This window comes from Dryas octopetala, chromosome 1 (assembly GCF_963921425.1).
Source record: "Dryas octopetala chromosome 1, drDryOcto1.1, whole genome shotgun sequence".
In the NCBI taxonomy this organism is placed as follows: domain Eukaryota; kingdom Viridiplantae; phylum Streptophyta; class Magnoliopsida; order Rosales; family Rosaceae; genus Dryas; species Dryas octopetala.
In genome coordinates this window covers 22,231,637-22,253,446 of record NC_141366.1, presented here as the reverse complement: position 1 = coordinate 22,253,446, position 21,810 = coordinate 22,231,637, and the positions used below count along the sequence as shown (strand labels likewise).

General features: G+C 37.4%; 1 protein-coding gene and 1 pseudogene across 3 annotated transcripts; both read left to right on the top strand.

Annotated features, from left to right (window-relative positions):
- Positions 1-719: 719 nt before the first annotated feature.
- LHW (transcription factor-like protein) lies at positions 720-8,659 on the top strand. 2 transcript variants are annotated; one of them, XM_086228710.1, is made up of 11 exons: positions 720-1,224; positions 1,312-1,466; positions 2,466-2,687; positions 2,800-2,881; positions 4,010-4,051; positions 4,140-4,199; positions 4,932-6,743; positions 6,838-6,939; positions 7,259-7,399; positions 7,538-7,663; positions 7,919-8,659. In XM_086228710.1, the coding sequence occupies exons 2-11, from the start codon at positions 1,372-1,374 to the stop codon at positions 8,099-8,101; spliced, it is 2,865 nt and encodes a 954-aa protein (XP_086084836.1). In that variant the 5' UTR covers positions 720-1,224; positions 1,312-1,371; the 3' UTR covers positions 8,102-8,659. The 2 variants fall into 2 exon arrangements, with proteins under 2 accessions (XP_086084836.1, XP_086084835.1); XM_086228709.1 differs by having other exon boundaries at positions 720-1,466.
- A 9,942-nt stretch (positions 8,660-18,601) lies between these two features.
- On the top strand, positions 18,602-20,454 carry LOC147299167 (protein NARROW LEAF 1 pseudogene; annotated as a pseudogene). The gene is made up of 3 exons (XR_015119945.1): positions 18,602-18,947; positions 19,072-19,445; positions 20,425-20,454. The product of XR_015119945.1 is annotated as a protein NARROW LEAF 1 pseudogene (transcript).
- Positions 20,455-21,810: the final 1,356 nt, after the last annotated feature.

Below are 21,810 nucleotides of genomic sequence, written 5' to 3'. Positions count from 1 at the left end.
TTGTGTTTCATACAATCAAGTAGCCAACTCTCTCCCATGAGACATTGAGTTTAAGTTGTTTCACAACACCACTTAGATTTTTACAAGGCACCTTGAGCTTAATCACATTTAGTAGATTCAAGTATAAACAGGAGCTTATTGTTCAATAAAAAAAACAAGAAGAAGATTAAAAACAGCTGTTCATTATCAATTTTGCAATTAAATCTGTAACATAAGATAAAAGTCATAATATGATGAAAAAGAAAGCAAAAAAGTGGCGAGAGTCAAATCTCCCTCATCATAGCCCCTTTCTCAACTTTAATCATTAATCATGATTTTATGAATATTCTTGCCACACAAAAAAAAAAAAAATTACAAAATATGAATGTTTTTTATATTTTCTCCTATCATTCTTTACACAGAGATACTAAGATAATCGCAGCCGTCCACGTGTTTTTCCACTCAGTCAGTCTCCTAAAACTGCCACTCCCGTAATTTCACCAAAAAAGCAAGGGCAATGTTGAATCTTACGTCAGCACGACAGCAACCCGCACTACCTTATTTGTTCAGACCCCACAACACTTACATCTCAATCTGACTCAAACACGACAAAAAAAAAAAAAAAGAACAGAGGCGGTGACACTGTGACAGCTGCTAGCGTGACAGGCCTGTAACCGAAACCCAATCCCTCTCTTTATTGTGGCGCACTTTAGCGCACTCCAACACAGTACAGAGAATTTCGCAGGCAACAACACAGCAGCAGCACCAAGCCAACAGCTGAAGCAAGCACCCTGAAGACGACCTCTCTCTATCGCTTGCCAGTTTCCACCACAGCAAACGACACCGTTTTGGGCACTAGAGGAAGAACTGAACTGTCACAGTGACACAGTCTCATCGCTCTAGCTCTTATTTGCTGTTTTTCTCAGGAGAGACGCTTCAACTTTCACGTTTTTTTTTTCAGCTGCAAAAAGAAAAAAAAATGGAGGCTGTCTACAGGCTTGAAGCTTGTGGAATAGTGTAGGTTCTAGATTCTTCGTTTTGGCTTCGTTCGGTTTCTCTCTCTAGGTCGCGCTCTTACTCTCTCTCTCACACTCTCTATCACATTCATGGCTTGCCGGAGATTGAGATTGACCACCGAGAACTTGGATCCAGAGAGGAAGAGCAGTGGTGGATTGAGGACGAAGCAGGCTGGAAGAGGATCGTGCCGTGGAAGTTAGGCCCGACGATTCTGAGTCGCCGGAAAATGTACGGTCACTCCGGCACTGACTGAGACTTACTGACTGACCTCGAATTTTGTTTCCTCAGTACTCTCTTTCTCTCTCTCTCTCTCAGCTCGCTGCTTTTGAGGTTTTTGATTTGTTGAGCTCCGAAGTGGTGGCTGAAGCAGCAGCCATGGGGTTTTTGCTAAAAGAAGCGCTCAAGACGCTGTGCGGTGCCAATCAATGGGCTTATGCTGTGTTCTGGAAGATCGGCTGCCAAAACACGAAGTAAGTCCCCCCAGAAAATGGACGAAACACAGAGCTTGTTGAAATTTTTTCCAGTTTTCTAATTTTATTTGTTTATTTAGCTAAACCAGTTGTTGTATTTGGCTCTGTTTGGTTGCCGAGAAAGCGGTGTAAAACTTTGGAAAATTTTCAGGTTGAGGTGAATTTTATGGAATTTTTAAATTTCCTGTGTTTTCTCAGTAGCCAAACAGAGTGGATCTGATATCAGAGACAATATTGTCTCTTTTCGTTTTGGTTCGAGGACTAGGGTTTATGAGATTGGGATATATCATATATTCTAAGATACGATGGAGATGTTATCGTCTCATTGTTTACTGTGTCTTGTATCAGATTCGCAATCTGATGTCTCTTTATTTCTGTTTTTGGAAGGTTATGTTTTGGTTTGTTCTGTTTTGTCTTAAAGAATCTATAAGTGAAAAGTGGCTTTGCATTTAGTTTGCTCTTTATTGGACGCATTTACTGCCTATGACTCTATGAGCATGTATTCTATCAGTATCTGTCTTCCTTGTTTGTTTATACCCCGTCTTATTATTTTTATTGTTTCAAACAAGAAAAATGTTTTAACTTTTTTCATCAGCAATGAGAGATAAATTTACTGATCAGTTGCTCTCTTTTCTTCTATGTTTGGCTTCTGAGAAAATGCACTTTAAATAGATATGTTTTGAAACTTAGATAATTTATTACATCATGCCAAAATTACTCCCAACAGAGGGATCTTGAACTATTTAGTCGTAAGGTTATGTTTTTTCTTTTCTTTTCTTTTCTTCTCAATTATTTACTTTGAATCTTTGAATCTAGCATAACATTGAAAATTCCATATTATATTCTCTCCCCAATGTTCTTGGCAACTGAATAAAAGGTGCACGTGTCATGTCGTCTTTTGATGCTTTAATGCCTGTTCCCATGGGAATTATATGTATCTGTTTAGTGATGAGGCTCTTTTAAATTGAGTTTAAAGAAAAGATTTCAACTTTGTGGCAGACTATTAATTTGGGAAGAATGTCATTATGAACCATCAACATCTCCTCTATCTACACGCATTGCTGGAACGGAAAGCACTGAATTACCATTTGGAGAGTGGGAAGGGTGCTGGGTTTCTTCTGAAGTGGGCTCCTCTTCTCGTGGCATTCAATCAGAGGAAAGAGTCTCTACACTTATTAACAGAATGATGGCGGATAAACCGTTCAATATAGTGGGTGAAGGGTAAGACTTTTCTGTTTTCCGTATTGGCTGCTACATGTACGTCATTTTTTAAGTGCTTTTCCTTGTTAGCTGTAAACAGCCATTTCAAAAACTGTTTTTTGTGCATTTTCAGAATAGTTGGGCGAGCTGCATTTACAGGAAACCATCAATGGATTCTTTCAAGCATTTACAACAAAGATGCCCATCCACCAGAAGTAATGTATTATTGATTTTAATTACCCCATTTTGCTATGAAAATTTTTTTTTGCTGGTGAAGATGGTATAAGTAATTTCCACACACACACACACACATTATATAAGTTATATTTATGTGTGCGTGTACATATTTTATATACACAAAATCCATGCTCACCAATCGCTGATGAAAATCCAACTGCTGATATTTATTTAGAAAAGAAAAGTACTTTATCGGGATTTGAATATCGATCGTTAAATTTTGACAATACACACTCAAACACATGATATAAAGTTAGATTTGTGTGTGTTTGTTTGTATATATTTTAAAATTTAAATACACAGATAGAAAAATCCATGCTCACCAACAGTTGAATGAAAACGGCTGATATTTAATATTGGAACAGAAAATTACTTTATGGATTTGAATATTAATCTTTGAATTTTGACAATGCACACACATCATCTAAAGTTATATTTATGTGCACGTGCATATTTTAAATATACAGTTACGAAAATCCTTGTTCACCAACTGTTGAATGAAAATCGAGTGGCTGATATTTATTTAAAAAAAGAAAAGTATTTTATCAGGATTTAAATATCAAGCTTTGAATTTTGACAATGGTTGGTCAACATGAATTTTCCAGCAAGTAGGAGATCAAAATTACATGTGCCTATATATATAAGCGGTGTGAACTGTGTGATATATAACAGAATGCCTACTTATTTACAAAAAAAAAAAAACCAGAATATCTACATTTGCCCGTTAATACAGTATTTTCTGGAGAAGTGTAATGAAATCTTGCTAAGAAAGTCAGGGTGATCTATTCTTGGGTTTCTCTTTTGACAGTGTAGCTGGTGTTTATGCTTTGGATGAGTAAAACTAAATCTTAAATGGAAGCTAAATGATGTAGACCCCTCTTGATAGTTATCATCAATGTAGTTAGCTGTGGAAGGCTATAACTTAAAGAAATTAGGGTTTGGCATTTGTGCTTGGTATGACTTTCACCATATGAGGTGGGAGCTAATTAATGAGACCTCTTTTAGAAATCCTCATAAATGTGGTTTCATTAAAGGCTAAAAACTTATATTCAAGTTTTTTGTTTGGATTTTGTACTTTCTGACTTAATTTTTGGGGCCTGTTTCAGGTCCTAAATGAGATTCACCACCAATTCTCAGCTGGGATGCAGGTATGCTAGTTTCCTTTATAATCCACTGTTTTGCATATTTTATATATTGTTGTTTCATTTCAGTACTTGTATTTTATTTGGTCTTCAGACAGTTGCAGTTATTCCTGTTCTGCCTCATGGTGTTGTTCAACTTGGCTCTTCCTTGGCTGTAAGTACTTTATTTAGCTCTTATAAATTTACAAATTGATGTGTACTTAGCTTTCTTTTCAGTATATGTTGGTTTAATGGATTTAGATGGCAGAATGTATTTTCTAAGTGACCTGTGAAATATGTATATGGTTCCCTTAAAATACCTGAAACATATATTATGTTCCAGTGGTTTGTATCTTCTTCTCCTGTGTACCTGAAACCATCAAATGCTTTCTCACTAAATCACCAGGGCTTTCCAACCAAGAGACAAATCTTTGGTTCGTCATCCTAGTAAAATTTCTACCTGTGTACTCAGGTTTTGGCAATATGTTAAGGCAAGGCCTCTGGATTTAGCAATATATTTAAGGCAAGGCCTCTGGATTTAGCAATATATTCAAGGCAAGGCCTCTGGACACTATATTATAACCTATTGAGAAGTGGGTACTTTGTATGGCGTAAAAGATAGTCATGGGCTTCGGCCAAATAAATCATTTTATTGACTGGGCAATTTCATTTTACATAAATGCTGTCAGTTACACCTTTTTGTTTCTGTTGCAAGCAACAATGGCTGTGATATTAAGATGAGAAGTCCCTAGAAGTACAAGAATTTTATTTTAACCCCCTATGGCTATTAATACCTATATTTTCTTTAAGTTTGATCATTCTGGTGCAAGCTGTTGGTTAAGCCAAATCAATTTCTTAATTTCTGCCACGTGCTTCCAACCTGATTAATGTGTCCATTCTGCTTCAGATTATGGAGAATATAGGATTCATCAATGATGTGAAGAGTTTGATTCTGCAACTAGGGTGTGTTCCTGGTGCTCTTTTATCAGAAAACTATGCGACAAAAGATCCGGTTGAGAAAAGTGGGGCACCCTTTACTATTGGAATGCTGGCAACAAGTTCTACTCAGATGACTGATAACTATACAAATCAAAGCCACTTATCTCGGGCTTCAATCCTTGTTGGTCAACCATCTCATTCTCTTCATAAAGAGGTTCAAAATAATTCTCAAACTACTGCTTCAACATTTCAAACCCCTAATTTTACCCAAACTCTGCCTAAAGTTCATGAGGACCCTCTGCAACCAATGATTTCTCCCTTAATGAAGACAAACTTTCCTTTTAGAGGCCAACTAAAGGATGGAGTTGGGGGAGCTGAAGTGATCCCCTCAAATTCTGATGCATGGTTGAACCAGCTGGCTCCCTCATACAATTCAAGGTGTGGACTCAAATACCCACCTCGTTTTGGTCAATCAGGTGCAAGTCAGGGAAGCCTAAAGTTGATGGATCATCAGATCTTGTCTGATGATAGCATTAGGTATCATTTTGATAGCAATATTACAGCATCAAATGGTGTCATGCCTCAACTGAGAACAAATGGAAGTCTAATCCTTGGTCAGAGCAAAGCTTCGATGGCCATTCCATTGCTTGGAGGAAGTCAAGCACATGGTGGATCAAGTACTCATTCAAGGCCAATTTCAGTTCCTTCTCTTTCAGACCCACACATAGCAGCTGACATCAATCTCTCTGGCAGACGTCTGCCTGGGGTTAAATTTCAAAAGGCGGATTCATTCCAAACACAAGGGGTTTCTTCATCCAGTGTGGCAGGTCAATCGGCTTCTCAGGACATGCTTTCAAAAGGCTCTGACCAGAGACAGTTTTCCATTGATGTGAAGCAAAGGATAGATGATGGATTGTTTCAAGCCCTTAATATCCCATCGACTCATCCAGATGAGCACATGTCTTTTATTGAGCACATCCCTGATATTATTCATGATGACCTTGATTATAAAATTTGTAGTCCAGGATCTGGAAAGGCTACACCTGATGATGCGCGTGCTCGAATTTCATCAGGGGATGACTTGTTTGATGCTTTGGGTATGGATTTTAAAAATAAGTTGCTTAATGACAATTGGAATAGTTTGCTTGCTGATGAGCCAGGTTCAAACTCAAAAGATATGGGCGAGAATACTTCGACATTTACAAATGTGCAGGGGTTAGGTTCTGATTATTATTCAGCAAGTAAAGGGACATCAAATGGTAATATCTTCTCTGGGGCAGGTGCTGACCATCTTTTAGATGTTGTGGTCTCTAGGGCTCACTCTGCTGTTAAGCAGAGCTCCGATGATAACGTGTCTTGTAGAACAACATTGACAAAAATCAGTAGCTCTTCCATCCCTAACAGTTCTCCCACTTATGGACAGGATAGAATATCTAATCATGTGTATGGGGAGACATTTGGCCCTCCTAAAGCTCTCGGAAAGTCAGGGATACAAGAAACTAGTTCTTTCCGAGTTGGGTGTAGCAGGGATGATTTGGGCAACTGTTCCCAGACTACCTCTATCTATGGATCTCAAATTAGTTCTTGGGTTGAACAGGGCAACAGTGCAAAGCATGAGAGTAGTGTTTCAACTGCATATTCCAAGAGGCCTGATATAATGGGAAAATCAAATCGCAAAAGGCTTAAACCTGGAGAGAACCCTAGACCAAGGCCAAAAGATCGTCAGATGATCCAAGATCGTGTGAAAGAGTTGCGTGAAATTGTGCCAAATGGGGCGAAAGTAATGCCTTTCATCTTTGTCTCATTACTCCTTTTGAATTTTACAATTTCAAATGCTGATGCCATTCTTTTGATCACATTATATGGTTTTACAGTGTAGCATAGATGCACTGCTTGAACGCACCATCAAGCATATGCTTTTCTTGCAAAGTGTCACAAAGCATGCTGACAAGCTAAAACAAACGGGAGAGTCTAAGGTACAATCACTATCCATTCTCTTCAACAGAAAGTCTTGCTATCATTGGTGATGAAGTCATGAGCATGGGTGTTGGGAGTCAGGATATGATATTATCTAAAAACAAGGATATATTATGCTTTACAAGTTTCCTAAGTAGTGGAATATGAATAATTTATCTCTGATGCCATAAAACAGTGCAGCCGCAGAAAATTATAAAATCTTGAAGTAAAAGTCCTTTAGGTGCTATCGCGGTTTGATGGTACACCATTTTTTGCTTTCACATGTAACAAATAAGAAAGGGAACCTTTTGTGATGTATTTCCTTTCCTGGCTATGCAGATTATTGGAAAAGAAGGTGGACTGCTTCTAAAAGACAACTTTGATGGAGGGGCAACATGGGCTTTTGAGGTTGGGTCACAATCTGTGGTTTGCCCTATCATAGTCGAGGATCTGAATCCACCTCGTCAGATGCTTGTGGAGGTAATGACTAACATTTTATTTTATTTATTTATTGGCTGCAATGACTAACATTTTATTCAATCTCTGAAATTGGAGGTTTGGTTATGAGTTAAGCATATGTATAATATATATTTTTTCCAATTTATTCTCTCTTGGCAGATGCTTTGTGAAGAACAGGGTTTCTTTTTAGAAATTGCTGATCTAATCAAAGGTTTGGGTTTGACCATCTTGAAGGGGGAGATGGAAACTCGAAATGATAAAATATGGGCACGCTTTGCAGTAGAGGTAATATTCTAAAACAGGAGCCTTTTCCATTTCTAATTATCCTTGCAGGCACTTGTGATGTCCCTTTATTTATTCCTGTCTAGGTGCTTAGGATTTGTCAATAATTATTGCTGTTAATTTATGGTGAAATTCCATAGTTTTACATGTCTTTTTTGAACTTTTGGCGGCAGGATATTCCATACTTGTTCAAAGGGCACATACTGATCCAACTTTTGCTTCTCTTTATTGGTCACTTACTTCAAGTTTTATCTGCAGGCAAATAGGGATGTAACAAGGATGGAAATATTTATGTCACTTGTTCACCTTTTGGAGCAAACAGCAAAAGGCGCTGCGTTGTCATCGGTCAATGCCATCGTGAACAATGGTATGGTGGTCCACCACTCTTTTGCCCAAGCAGCCCCAATACCTGCAACCGGTAGGCCTAGTAGTTTGCAATGAACCCACTAGCTAATACAGTATGTTGGTCTGGACATGTTGACCTCTTTACCCACAACTTGTAGGCTCAGTAGTTTGCTATGAACCAACCGCTAGCTATAGCTTGCTGGTCTGGACATGTTCAGAGCAAGCCGAGTTTTTGCTTGCCATGACAAACATGCATTCTAGACTATGCTCTCTGGTGGTTCTCACCTTGACCAAATTCGTCTACCACGAATCCTGACCGTTCTCACTTTTTTAGCTGGGGTAGATTTATTAAATTAGTTAGTGAGAGGCTCCTCAAAAACTTTTTTAATGTGTGATTTCTTTTATGAAGATGGCAAGTATCCGAATGCTTGAATTATATAGGTCCTACTAAGAAATTTTAGCCATGGTTGGGACTTGGCAGGTTATGTAGAGGCTATTTGATTGCGTATCATTTATGGGCTATAGATTTTTACAAATGTATAGGGGTTGTGGGATATGGCATTTTAAGGGTTTCCAAGTGTTAGTTAAGCAAGACTCCCGGTTCTTTTTTGCTGGAATTTTCTTGGTTTATTGATTAGTTATGTTTCTTGTCTACTAGTGCATGGTAATGCAATGTTTTCCTTCTGGACAACAAATACAGAATCTAAGTACAGCAAAGCACCAAAGCTAGTGCAAACTGGTACAAGCTTAACAAATAGAAGTAATTTCAACCTATAAGCCTATACAAGTACAAGAGTTGTCTTTGGTACATTGATTGTATGACAAAATATTTGGCAATGAAAATTTATACCTTAGTAGTGAAAAAATAAATATATGCGTTAATAGTGTTAATAGTGAAAAAGTGAATCGGTGAAGATTTAAGAATAAAAACCAAGAAGTGATTGTATTTCATTATGTTTGTGCCATATTTCTTTCGACCATATTGGGCGTTTTTGGGGTTGCATCCACATTTAGAGAAGAGTTAAATGCACCATTGGTCCACTAATTTTAACACTTTTCTCAAGTTGGTCCACAATTTATTTTTTGTCTCAATACAACCCAGTTATTAATTCACTTGGCCCAACATAGTCCATTCCGTCAATTTTGTGTTAACGCCTGTCTATTTTCATCACGTGCCGCCCACGTGTTCGTTTGTTGAGGGCAAACGAGTAATTTCACCGGGATAGATTCAATAAATTTTTAATTCTATTTAAAATTTAAAAATCAGAATCTGATTTCATTTTTTTTAATCACTCCCTTTGTCTTCCCAAAATCCATTTGCAGTAAACCCAAATTCTTCTTGTTGTTTGATCACACCCATAGCCATTTCTTTTCTCTTTTTCTTCTTCTTCCCTAATCACACTCATAACCATTACTTTTTTTTCACCTTCTTTCTTATTCTGCAACTTCCCATGATCTTCATTCATGCCCAGCTATAAAAATAATTGAAAAAGTAAAATAAAATAAAAGAAGAACAAGAAGCCCAGGTTCCACCAACAACCCGTAGCCCCTCCTCCCTCCCCACCATCTCCACCCTCTCCTGCAGAAAACAAAAAAAAAAAGGAAAAAAAGAATAGGAAAAAAACAATAGAAAAAATCAAACCCACCATCACCTCCTCTTTCCAACTCGTGCTCAGCCCATACCCACCACCCACAACCCTCTATCCACCATCGGCAACTCACCCACCCTCCACCCTCTCCTCCCTCTCATTGACCTTCTGCCCGGCCCCACCACTACACTTGGCCAGTGACCCCCTCTTCCCCCTCTCCTATTCTCTCTCTCTCTCCCTCTCTCTATTTTCCCCTATCTCTGAATGTGCAAACCCAGCTTCATCTTCTTCATTTGCAGCCAAATCCATTTTCGATATGCCCTTTTTTCCGAGCGTCGACTTCACCCCATCTCGATCTACCTCTGCTTCCGCCATTGGAGCCTCGGGCGACGACACTAGGAGCTTCTACCTCCGCCATTAGAGATGAGAAAATGAGGTTGAGGGAGGGAAGAGGGGTGGCTGGGGTATGGGGGTTTGGCCGGGGATTTACGATGGGCTTGGTTTCTTTGTTTTTTGGTTTTTTACTTTTGGGTCTCGGCTGAATTCTTCAATTGCGGTGATTTTCTGGGTGATCCAAGCCCATGGGGAGAGAGAGAAGGAAGAGAGGAAGAAGATGGTGGTCTCGGTTTGGCCTGGTTCACCAGCGATCACCGTCGGGCTGAGAAATCTGAGAGAGTGTGAGGTCGGGGAGAGAGAAAGAGAGAAAGTGAGAGGGAAGACAGAGGGAGTGATTAAAAAAAGGGTTAATTACATATATATACCTCAACTATACACCAATCATCAGTTGGGTACCTCAAGTTTAAAAACTTTCATTAGGGTACATCAACTTATGTTTTTTGTCAATTAAATACCTCCGTTAGTCTGACCGTTAGGAAGACCGTTAAATGCCTACGTGGCGCTGACGTGGCACACGCGGACCCCACCATTAAATATTAAAAAATAGCCACGTAAACCAAAAATAATAAAATATTAATAAAACTTTAAAAAAGATATAAAATATTAAAAAATAATTGAATTTAAAAAAAAAAAAAACAAAAGCCCAAATCCCCACCGCCTCCCCTGCACAACCAGAAAAACATCTCCATCATTATACAGATCACAGATCCCTCAATCAAATCCCCAGTTGTTTTTTTCTTTCTTCTACTACTCTCATCATCATCATCTTCATCCACCCTTAACCACCAAAATCAAAGCCCAGACCCCCTGCACCTGCCCCCAGCCACCCCTCCTCCCCACACTCATCAATAACACGCCTCAAAGGTACGCCGCCGTCGTCGCTTAGAAGGGCAAGACCCACCACTGGATCAAATTTGGGTTGCTCTGCATTTTCTTTTCTTGTTTCAAATCTGGGTTTTCAAATCTGCATTTTCTTTTCTTGTTTCTTTTATCTCTCATCTCTCTCTGCCTCTCCTCTTTCTCTCAACCCTGAAACCCACCAGCCCCAGCACCACCGAATCCCATCTCCCCCAGCCCCGACTTGCCGCCCTCCCACCACAACCCAACCCCCAACTCCCAGCCCACCAAAACCCATCCCCTATATCCTCCCTCTCTCTACCGTACTTTCTCTCTCATCTCTCTTTGCCCCTCCTCTTTCTCTTAGCCCCGAAAACCACCAGCCCCACCATCACCGAATCCCATCTCCCCCAGCCCCGACCTACTACCCTCCCACCAAAACCCAACCCCCAGCCCACCGAAACCCATCCCATGTATCCTCTCTCTCTCTGCCTTACTTTCTCTCTCATCTCCCTACCTCTCCTCTTTTTCTTAGCCCCGAAACCCACCAGCCCCACCACAACCGAATCTCATCTCCCCCAGCCCCGACCTGCCACCCTCCCCCTTCCTCCCCTACCAATCCCCCACCCAGGCCACCCCCTTCACTGGTCGAGTCCGTGGTGGGATCGAGCGAGATCGAGAGCGATGAGGAAGACTACCTGGCCGGCTTGACTCGCCAAATGGCTCGCTCAACTCTCCAGGACGAGTTCAAGCACTCTGACTCTGCTTTTGGTTCCAATAACTCAAAGGTATAATGAGATAACAGAATTTTTGGGTTTTTATTTTTTCTTTCATTTCTAAACGATTCGTTTTATGGCTGTTCTGATTTTGGGTTATCTGTTTTTTGGCTTATTTTGCAGACTTGGGTCGCGACCGGTTCGCCCCAGTCGACGCTGTGCGCGGTGGGGAGCAGGTGTGGTTGCGGTGGACAAGGCTCGAGCCGCGGAAGCCCCAACGCTCAGTCCCCACCAACCACTTGGGATCTGCTGCATGCGGCTGTAGGGGAAGTGGCCAAGATGCGCATCAAGGAGGGGGTGGCCTGGTGGGGGATTGGTAGGGGAGGAAGGGTGAGGGAGAGGGCTGGGTAGGGACGTGAAGTCGGGCAGGGGGGCTGGTTTTTTTTTTTTGGTCCTTTTTTTTTTAATTTAATATAATTTTAATGGGTTTTTTTATTTTTTTATTAATTTTTGTACATGTGGTTATTTTTAAATGCTAAGTTAATATTTAATGGTGGGGTCCATGTATGCCACGTCAGCGCCAACTCAGCAGATAACGGTCAGACTAACGGTCAGACTAACGGAGGTATTTAATTGACAAAAAACATAAGTTGATGTACCCTAATGAAAGTTTTTAAACTTGAGGTACCCAACTGATGATTGGTGTATAGTTGAGGTATATATATGTAATTAACCCTTAAAAGAAAATGAAATCAGATTCTGATTTTTTAAATTTTAAATAGAATTAAAAATTTATTGAATCTATCCCCCATGAAATTACTCGTTTGCCCTCAACAAACGAACACGTGTGCGGCACGTGATGAAAATAGACGGGCGTTAACACAAAATTGACGGAATGGACTATGTTGGGCCAAGTTAATTAATAACTGGGTTGTATTGAGACAAAAAATAAATCGTGGACCAACTTGAAAAAAGTGTTAAAATTAGTGGACCAATAGTGCATTTAACTCTTTAGAGAATTGCAAAAGAAGAGCTCCCGAGTCCTATCCATTATATATATAGTGAAATTTATACACATCAAATTGGTTGTGGTGAACCATTATACATTGCGTTTGCGCCTACCCCTCTCTGATCCATTTTTGGCATCAACGTATACAGTGATGACTATGTTAAAGTTTTTCCAAGTACAAACCCGCATACAAGAAAATCGATCAAATAAAAAAATTGAATTGAACCTTGTTCCCATTACAGCTGTTTGAAACACTGCATAGAATCAAATCAACAAAGAAGCAAGTCGCAAGAAGTCAACAAAATCGCATGCCATTTCTACTAAGCATCTAGAACACCAAGCACTTAAAAGAATGTGCAACATGTACACATTTGAGCAAGAGAAAGTCATCTGGACCGTATGATCAAAATATTATAGCAACTGGAGTTTGAACTTGGGCGTGACAGAATACGAATGTTGCCAAATGTTAAGAAGATGGATTAGTCACTTAATTAGATATGTTAACTCAGAATTTAAGATATGTTGAATGAAAAAAATAAAGGCTAATTTCTTACTTTTGTTCAAGTTGAAGGAAGAAGATGAATTAGACGTAATGAAGAAAATTTATCTTTTCCAATTCTCACAAAGTGATGAATATCAACCTCTTATAACTAGTTTATCTTCTTCCTTCAAATTGGATAGAATGTGTTAGTTAGCCCCCATATCTTTCTTCAATATACCTTAAATTTTATGAGTTATGATTTTTAATCCAGTCTTGAGCACCAAATGAGACTTTAGGACAACCTATATTTTTAATAATTTCTATAACTCGAAATTCAAGTGGCTAGAATAAACATGAGAGTTTAGGGTAACTTAATCTTCTTCCTTTTCATTTTGCCAAGTGTGCTTAAAGAACACATAAAACTATGTTAGTAATGTAGCCAAAACTTCTATTATGCCTTAACAAGCTTCCTGACTTTTACGAAAAAACAAAACACAAGTACCTAGTGCAACTACAACATTAAAATAATAACATACAAAAAAAATCATGTAATGTGTTTCTCTTAAGTATGAGTCATCGCAGATCACAAAAAACAATGGGTCCCTAGGACTTGAAGAATTTGGGTCTGATTCTCTTAACTTAAGATGGGTGAGAATATCTGATTTTTCAATGATGTTTTTGTCCATCCATATTTTCTCTAAAGATGGGTACAAAATAATTTACTATAGAGAATATGAGAAAATATGATAAAAGGAAAAAGTAAAATAAAAAATGAAAAAGGAAATTAAAAGTAATAGAAAATTAAGAATAAATACTAGATCTCAATAATTTTTCGGTATAACATAAAGACTATATAATATTTCAATTGAACTACCAAATTTAAATATAGTTTTTTAGATTAGGTCACAAATATGTTGACCTCTTTGATTTGAACCTTTTTCATTTGACATTTTTGTCCTTTGGCCCACATATGATGGGTATTAGTTAAAATTTATAAGGTTTTGACAAAATTGTCCTTGAGGCTTTTAAATTATCTTGAAAATTTACTAATGTAGTCTCAACTTCATATTTAGTTGTGACTGTACGACACTCACAATTTCAAATTTAGTTGTGACTGAACGACAGTCACATCTTAGTTGTGAGACAGTCACAGTTAAATTGTGACTTAATTGAATTTATTTTAAAGAAATTATACTACAATATAGTATAAATAGAGGTCAAAACAATACTTTTACTCAAAATAATACATAATATAGTGGTGTGAGTTATCTCTTTCAATTTACCAAGATAGTCACAGTTAAATTGTGACTGAATTGATTTTTCTAAAATACAATATAGTATAAATTAATGTAATATTTATGATGTAATTTTATTTTTATTTTTTATTGTAGTGGCATGTGATGTAATATTTGTAAATTCTAATATCTTTTACTTTATTATTTTGATGACTTTTCAACTAGTACCTAATCTAAAATGCTATTTAATTTTGGTACCTAAACTAAAAAGTTATTGAAATTTAGTAGTTAAAATCAATGGACCTTAAAAGTAATATAAAAAGTTATAGAGTGAATTTGGTCAAGCAGACATGAGGGGTAAATTGCGAAAAAATTTAATAAAAGTTTTGGCTGCATTAAGTTTTTCAATTTTGGTACCTGAACTTTGAATCTTGTCCTAACTAGGTACCTAAGCTATTATTTGTCCTAATTTCATACCTAAACTTTTATTTTGTCTTAATTTATTATATAAGGTGATTTTTTTTAAAGGGTCTTTTTCAATTTTGGTACCTGAACTTTGGGTCTTATCCTAACTAGATACCTAAACTATTATTTGTCATAATTTAGTATATAAGGCAAATTTTTTCAAATAATACATCAAAATTAGGGGCATTTTAGTCAGTCTTGGATTGTGAATAGACCAAATTAACCCTAGGTATAAGACATATGTAACAAACATGACCAAATTTTGTCGGTATTTTTTAACCAAAGTCACATTGTATACCAATTTGAAACAAAATAAAAGTTTAGGTATGAAATTTGGACAAATAATAGTTTAAGTATCTAATTGGGACAAGGCCTAAAGTTCAGGTACCAAAATTGTAAAAAACCCTTTTTTAAATAATACATCAAAATTATGGGCATTTAAGTTACCATAGGATCTTGAATAGACCAAATTAACCCTAGATATAAGAAATGTGTAACACAAATAACCAAACTTTGTTAGTATTTTTTAATAAAAGTCACATTGTATACCAATTTGGGACAAAATAAAAATTTATGTATGAAATTGAAACTAATAATAGTTTAGGTACCTAGTTGGGACAAAACCCAAAGTTCAGATACCAAAATTTAAAAAAAAAAAGCCTACTTTTTTTTTTAAATTTTTTTTGATAAAAGTTTCTAAGAATAATTGACAAAAAGAAAAGAGAGCATGCAAAGAGAAAAGATAGATAAGATTACTCATATACTCAATCATATAGAATGGCATAATGATCTTTCCCCCAGTGCTGCATGCATCATTATTTTCATCCCTTAACTGTGTGTGTGTATATATATATATATATATATATATATAGGCCTTCCAATAAGAGATCCTTCATTTAGTGTTAAATGAGAGATCCCCTTGTGGGGTCCACACGAGTCTTTTGTGTCGATCTGAACCGTCTATTTTTTACATCTTTATTGATAAATCATCCTTACAAAATATCAGTCAAATTGGAAATTGTTTACCCATTTGATTAAGCAGTCAAAGTTTAGGTGTTTATACTTTATAGACTAACTTGTTGTTCGTCCATTTGTTTGATCCAATAAGATATCTTAACAGTCTCTGATTTGGCTGATTTTTTACAGAGATGATCGATCTATCAAGGGAGATGTAAAAAATAGACAGTTTCGATCGACACAAAACGACTTGTATGGGCCCCATAGGGGAATCCCTCATTAAACACTAAATGAGGGATCCCTTATTAGAAGGCCATATATATATATATATATCCACAAAAATGTTATAGAGCTAACTAATTAGTAAGATAACATGACGCTAACCACTTTTTTGAACCCATTACACAATTTAATCTTATGATTCAAATCATTCATATTTTAGGTCTCCATTCAAAAAATCAACTAAATCAGAAATCATTTAATCATTTGATTATCATTACAATCATTTAATGTTTTATTGAAAAATTTGTGTTGGTCTATTTATATGAGCACAATTAGCTTACTAATAGTTGACTAAATGATTTCTGATTTCATTGATTTTTTACAAGGATGATCTTTGAATGGGAACCTAAAAAATAAACGGTTTGAATCATGAGATTACATTGTGTAGTGGGCTCAAAGTGATGGTTATTGTCGTATTATCTTACTAACTGGTTAGCTTTAGAGCACTCCATATATATAGACCCCTTCCATTTAGGGATTTCTTAAATAAGCTTATTTAAGGGATTTCTTGTGGGGTCCACTCCACATGGTATTTTGATGGTTGGAACCATCTATTTGTTTGGTCTCCATTGAAGGATCGTCCTTCAAAAAAATTAAGTAAATCGGAAACTATTTTACCGTTAATTAAATGGTCACAATTTCGAATGTTTATCGATAACATTTTGTTTGTCTAATTTGATCAAAATTAAATATCTTCATGGTTTCCGATTTAACTAATTTTTTACGTAGATGATCTTACAATATAGACCTACAAAATAAACGGTTTAGATTGTTAAAATATAATATAAAATGGGCTCCGTGATAGATTCATTAAATAAAATTATTCAAAGGATCCTTGATATATATACAGATTCGTTCAGGTGTGGACGAGCGAACATGCTAACGTGCCACCGAGCGCTCAGTGAATTTTATTTATTTATAATAAGCGAGCGCTACAAGCAACGCTCGGCGCTGCTTCCTCCGCCTGTTTTTGAAGGTATACCTCGATGGGTTCATCCCATCCCTTCCGAGAGTACAGAATGCCCCTCATCTTAATGTATATAAGGTCCCTTTCTTTGAGGTATACATCTTTTTAAACATAATGAGGTATGACTTATGGGACTCACTCCAAATTGTTATTTGATAATCGAAGCCGTGTATTTTTTTTTAAGCCTCTATAGAAGGATCATTCTTATAGAAAAAAAGTAGATATATCAATTTATTTATTCAATCACAATTAGATGTCTTAATGATTTTCGATTTACCTAATTTTTTACAAGGATGATCCTTGTATAGATACTTAGAAATTAGATGTTTCGATCATTAAATTATAATGTGGAGTGAATCCCACAAACCATAACTCATTATGTTTAAGATGAGATATTATTAATTTGCTAAAGAATTAACTTCATAGCGCTTTATATATATAAATTTTGTTTTTTATATTATAATTAGATTTTCCAATTGTTTGTTTCTTATCCTATTGCTATTCACACGGTCACACCGCATTTTCCTTGTATAAATGATTGAAGGAGCATTAAACAGGTGCATGTGTGCAAAGTGCTTTATGTCAACTATGTATCATTATCATCACGAACAAGTTGATCAGTAAGTCTTCTTCAAAGGGGCCTGTTATCAGTGTCATGAACATTTATTTTTTGGCTTGTTGCTTCTGTACTTCATTTGTTAACCTTCATGTCCTTTGTGTTGGGTCAAATAGTTGTCCCAACTTTTTCGGCAATTTTATCTGACTACAGCCTACAGCCTACAGCTCACAGCACTCACCCAAAATTCGAGATACATTTTTTAAATCAAGCAACCAGACGCATATCCAATTGGAGGTAGGGATAAAAGCAATACCGAGGAAAGTGAACACTGTAATTTCCCCATCAACCTAATATATTTTTATAAGGTTAATTACATATATATACTTCAACTATACATCACTTATCAGTTGGGTACTTCTGGTTTAAAAACTTTCATTAGGGTACATCAACTTATGTTTTTTATCAATTGAATATCTCCGTTAGTCTGACCGTTAGGAAGACCGTTAAATGCCTACGTGGCGCTGACGTGGCACACGCGGACCCCACCATTAAATATTAACTTAGCATTTAAAAATAGCCACTAAACCAAAATTAATAAAAAACTAATAAACTTTTAAATTAATATAATATATAAAACTTAAATAATTGAATTGAAAAAAAAAAAGAAAAAAAAAAAGAAAAAGGAAGCCCAGAACCCAGCATCACCTCCGCCTCCCTCCGCCTCCCCTGCACAGCCACCCAACTGTTGCCTCTCTCACCGACTGCCACCCTCCCCTCTGCGTCTTTCTTAATCCCTAGCCCCAACCCCAGCCCCTGTAGCACCCTCCTCCCTCCAACCTCCGTTCCCCCCAAACCCAGTCGCACCCCTTCCTTCCTTCCTAGCCCTCTTCGCCCCCACCCACCTCTCTCCCCAGCCCCACCCCCTTACCTAGCCAAGCCTCACCCAGCCTTTCCCCGTCACCCAACCCTCCCCCTCAACCAGTCGCACCCACCTCCCCCCTCCCCAGCCCCAGTCGCCCTCACCCAGCACCGCCCCAACCCCCGTCGCACCCTCCTGCCCTCGACCCGTCGCACCCACCTTTACCCTTATTGGGAAGCAGGTGATGAAGGTTGGAAGAAGTTCGGGCTTAACTGCTGGAACTGTATTGGCCTATGCTCTCGAGTACAATGATGAGAAAGGCATATGCTTCTTAACAGATTTTCTTGTTGTTGGTGAGAACCAACAGACATTTGACCTTGAAGGAGACAGCGGAAGCCTCATAGTACTAAAAGGTGAGAATGGTGAGAAGCCACGGCCAATTGGGATCATATGGGGTGGTACTGCTAACCGAGGCCGACTTAAATTAAAAATTGGTCAACCTCCTGAGAATTGGACAAGCGGAGTTGATCTTGGGCGTCTTCTCAATCTCCTTGAACTTGATCTCATCACAACTGATGACGGGCTTAAAGGTTTGTGCTTTGGAAATTGTCTTATTTGCTGGTTCCCCCAGGATTAATGCATTGTATTTGTGTATCTTTGACTTTTTATTTGTTGTTGGTCTGCATATTTATTCTTTGTAAATGTTACATGTAGTGGCAGTACAAGAACAAAGGACTGCCTCGGCAACATCAATTGGATCCACCGTTGGTGACTCTTCACCTCCTGATGGGATGCTTCCAAGGGAAAAGCTTGAGGAAAAGTTTGAGTCATTGGGTCTCCAAATTCAGCATATCCCTTTACAAGTTGAACCCAGCAGCACATCTAGGAATCCATCATTAGTGGAAATTGAGTTTCATCTGGAAGATGGGATCAAGGCGGTTCCTAGTGTAGAACATCAGTTCATACCAAGCTTCATCAGAGGGTCCCCACTACATAAAAAGAATCATATGGATAGAACGGTTTCTGAGAATCTCTCGTCATTGAGGAATGGCTGTGACGAAGATTTTTGCAGGGGAAGGGCGGGGGAGGTGGGGGGTGGCCTGGGTTTGGGGGGGAGGGGCGGTGGCCTGGGTGGGGAAATGGTGGGGGAGGGAGTGTTGGGTTTTTTTTTTTTTTTTTTCAATTTTATATAATTTTAATGATTTTTTTGATTTTTTTATTAATTTTGGTTTAGTGGCTATTTTTAAATGCTAAATTAATATTTAATGGTGGGGTCCGTGTGTGCCACGTCAGCGCCACGTAGGCATTTAACGGTCTTCCTAACGGTCAGACTAACGGAGGTATTTAATTGACAAAAAACATAAGTTGATGTACCCTAATGAAAGTTTTTAAATCAGAGAAACCCAACTGATAAGTGATGTATAGTTGAGGTATATATATGTAATTAACCCATTTTTATATTAAATTATCATTTTTAGCTTTAATTTTTATTGTTCTCTTAAGTTTAATGTTACTAATTATAGTTTTAAGATTTTATTTTAAAAGAGTGCCTATGTTTTCACCTACGTATTTTCTTACACACTTTTTAAAAAAATTATTAATAATAAATTAATTTTTTTTTGAAATGACGTGAAAGACCTAGCCCAAAATAAATCAGGTTTTTCGTGCTTGACCTAACATAACTTGTTTACTATGGGTTTTAAAAAAATCCCTACCCGCCACCCCCAAACGCTCTCTTTTCTCTCCTCAACCCTATCTCTCTCAACCTAGTATAGTGGGGGCGGTGACTCTTGTGTTCCTCACAGGCCCGCTGCCCCTACCCCCCCTCTCCCTTTTCCTTTTTTTTTTTTTTTTTGCTGTTTTGGTTGGTACTATGTGATACTTTCTTCTCTCTTTGTGAGAGATTTTTCATCTCTCTATGTGAGAGTTTTTTCATTTCAATAAAGGAGAGCTTTTTTGATCGCTTTGGTTTGGTCTATCAGTGGCGTGGTGCGCGATCTGTGATTTGTGCGATGTCAGATCCTGCTTTAGCGACGCTTAGTTTCTTTTTGGAGATCTTTATTCCAGTTTGTCTCTGGTTCTCGTCACAAGGAGTAGAGATGTTGGTTGAATTGTGGACCCAAATACGACTAGCTTGCTAATTTATATGGTGCCTCGGTGGCTCCGTTTGTCGGTTGTAGTGTCTGCTCGATGTCGACATTATGAGATTATACTCTTATTTTGTTGTAAGCATTTAGATTGTTTACTCTACATTATTATTGTAGGGCTTCTTGCTATAACTTAATTTATATTTTATATGCCTTTTTGGCTGTTTTAATGTAATGTTATTGCTTTCTCATAAAAAAATAAAGACCTAGCCCAAAATTAAAAAGAAAATAATTCAAACCCTACTCAGTCACCCTTCTACACCCACTAAACCCTAAATTCATCTTCTTCTCTATTCCTACAAATTAATTAAGATAGTATAAACAATAATTTACTTAATCCCTAAATTTCAAAAACCCCGACAAGCAATACCCAACCAATGAAACAAAAGAAAACATTCATAATTGAAAATTTGGAATATTCAATATAGAATATGGTGTTGACATCTGTAACTCAATGCCCAAGAGATTGTTATCTGTAATTGCTTAGGCTTATGGAACAAAATTCAAGCTTTTGGGTAGCAATTAAATCCCACAAGCCCAAGTCATTCATTAAAATTTGTGTTAGACCTATTGCCAATTAATTGCAAACACGCACAGTCTAAAATTGATATTTTTCGATCAATTGAATAACAAAAATAGGGATATATATATATACGTGTCATTTTTTTTGGCTGGGCTTCTAACAAACATTAAAGAAGTTAATGTCCATATATGTCTCTTATCCTATAAATTAACGTTGTTTTAACTTTAGTTTATTTCTTTAATTTTTCCTATGTGCGTAACTTTCACTTCGTTGGTTTTTGTCAATTACCCGAAATCCTCCCTAACCTGCTACAGGCTCTACAGCAGCCTTTTAAAAGTATAACCTTTCAAAATATCAAGAAAAAGAAAAAAGTATTTATACAATTATACTATATATTATAACATTGCGAAATCAGAAGCAATATATGTTTGTATAAGTGGACGTCCTAATCGATCAGTTCTTAATTCTTAGGCTGAGATTTAAATATGTTGTTTTTATAAAACAGAAAATTAGATGGTGTTTTTAGTGCATCTCATACTCCATTATTTAATTTATCTGGACAAAAAAGTGGATGTCTAGATTATTACTTCATTCCAAAAGTTTCCTAATTATGTCAAAACTCAAAAGAAGGTGCTGCTGTTTTCCCTAATTAATTACCACTTATCCGAACCTTCATTGCTTTTAAGAGAAGTAGAGAACTAGCTTACTTGGACGGTCATGGTCACCCGGATGTTAATAGAAACAGCTAGGCCTACGCCTATAAGATCACCACATCATCTTCCA

Coding starts and splice junctions, on each gene's coding strand:
- LHW (XM_086228710.1), top strand. CDS start 1,372: ATGGGGTTTTTGCTAAAAGAAGCGCTCAAGACGCTGTGCGGTGCCAAT. Junction 2,882..4,009: donor AAGATGCCCATCCACCAGAA/GTAATGTATTAT, acceptor GGCCTGTTTCAG/GTCCTAAATGAGATTCACCA. Junction 7,400..7,537: donor CTCGTCAGATGCTTGTGGAG/GTAATGACTAAC, acceptor CTCTCTTGGCAG/ATGCTTTGTGAAGAACAGGG.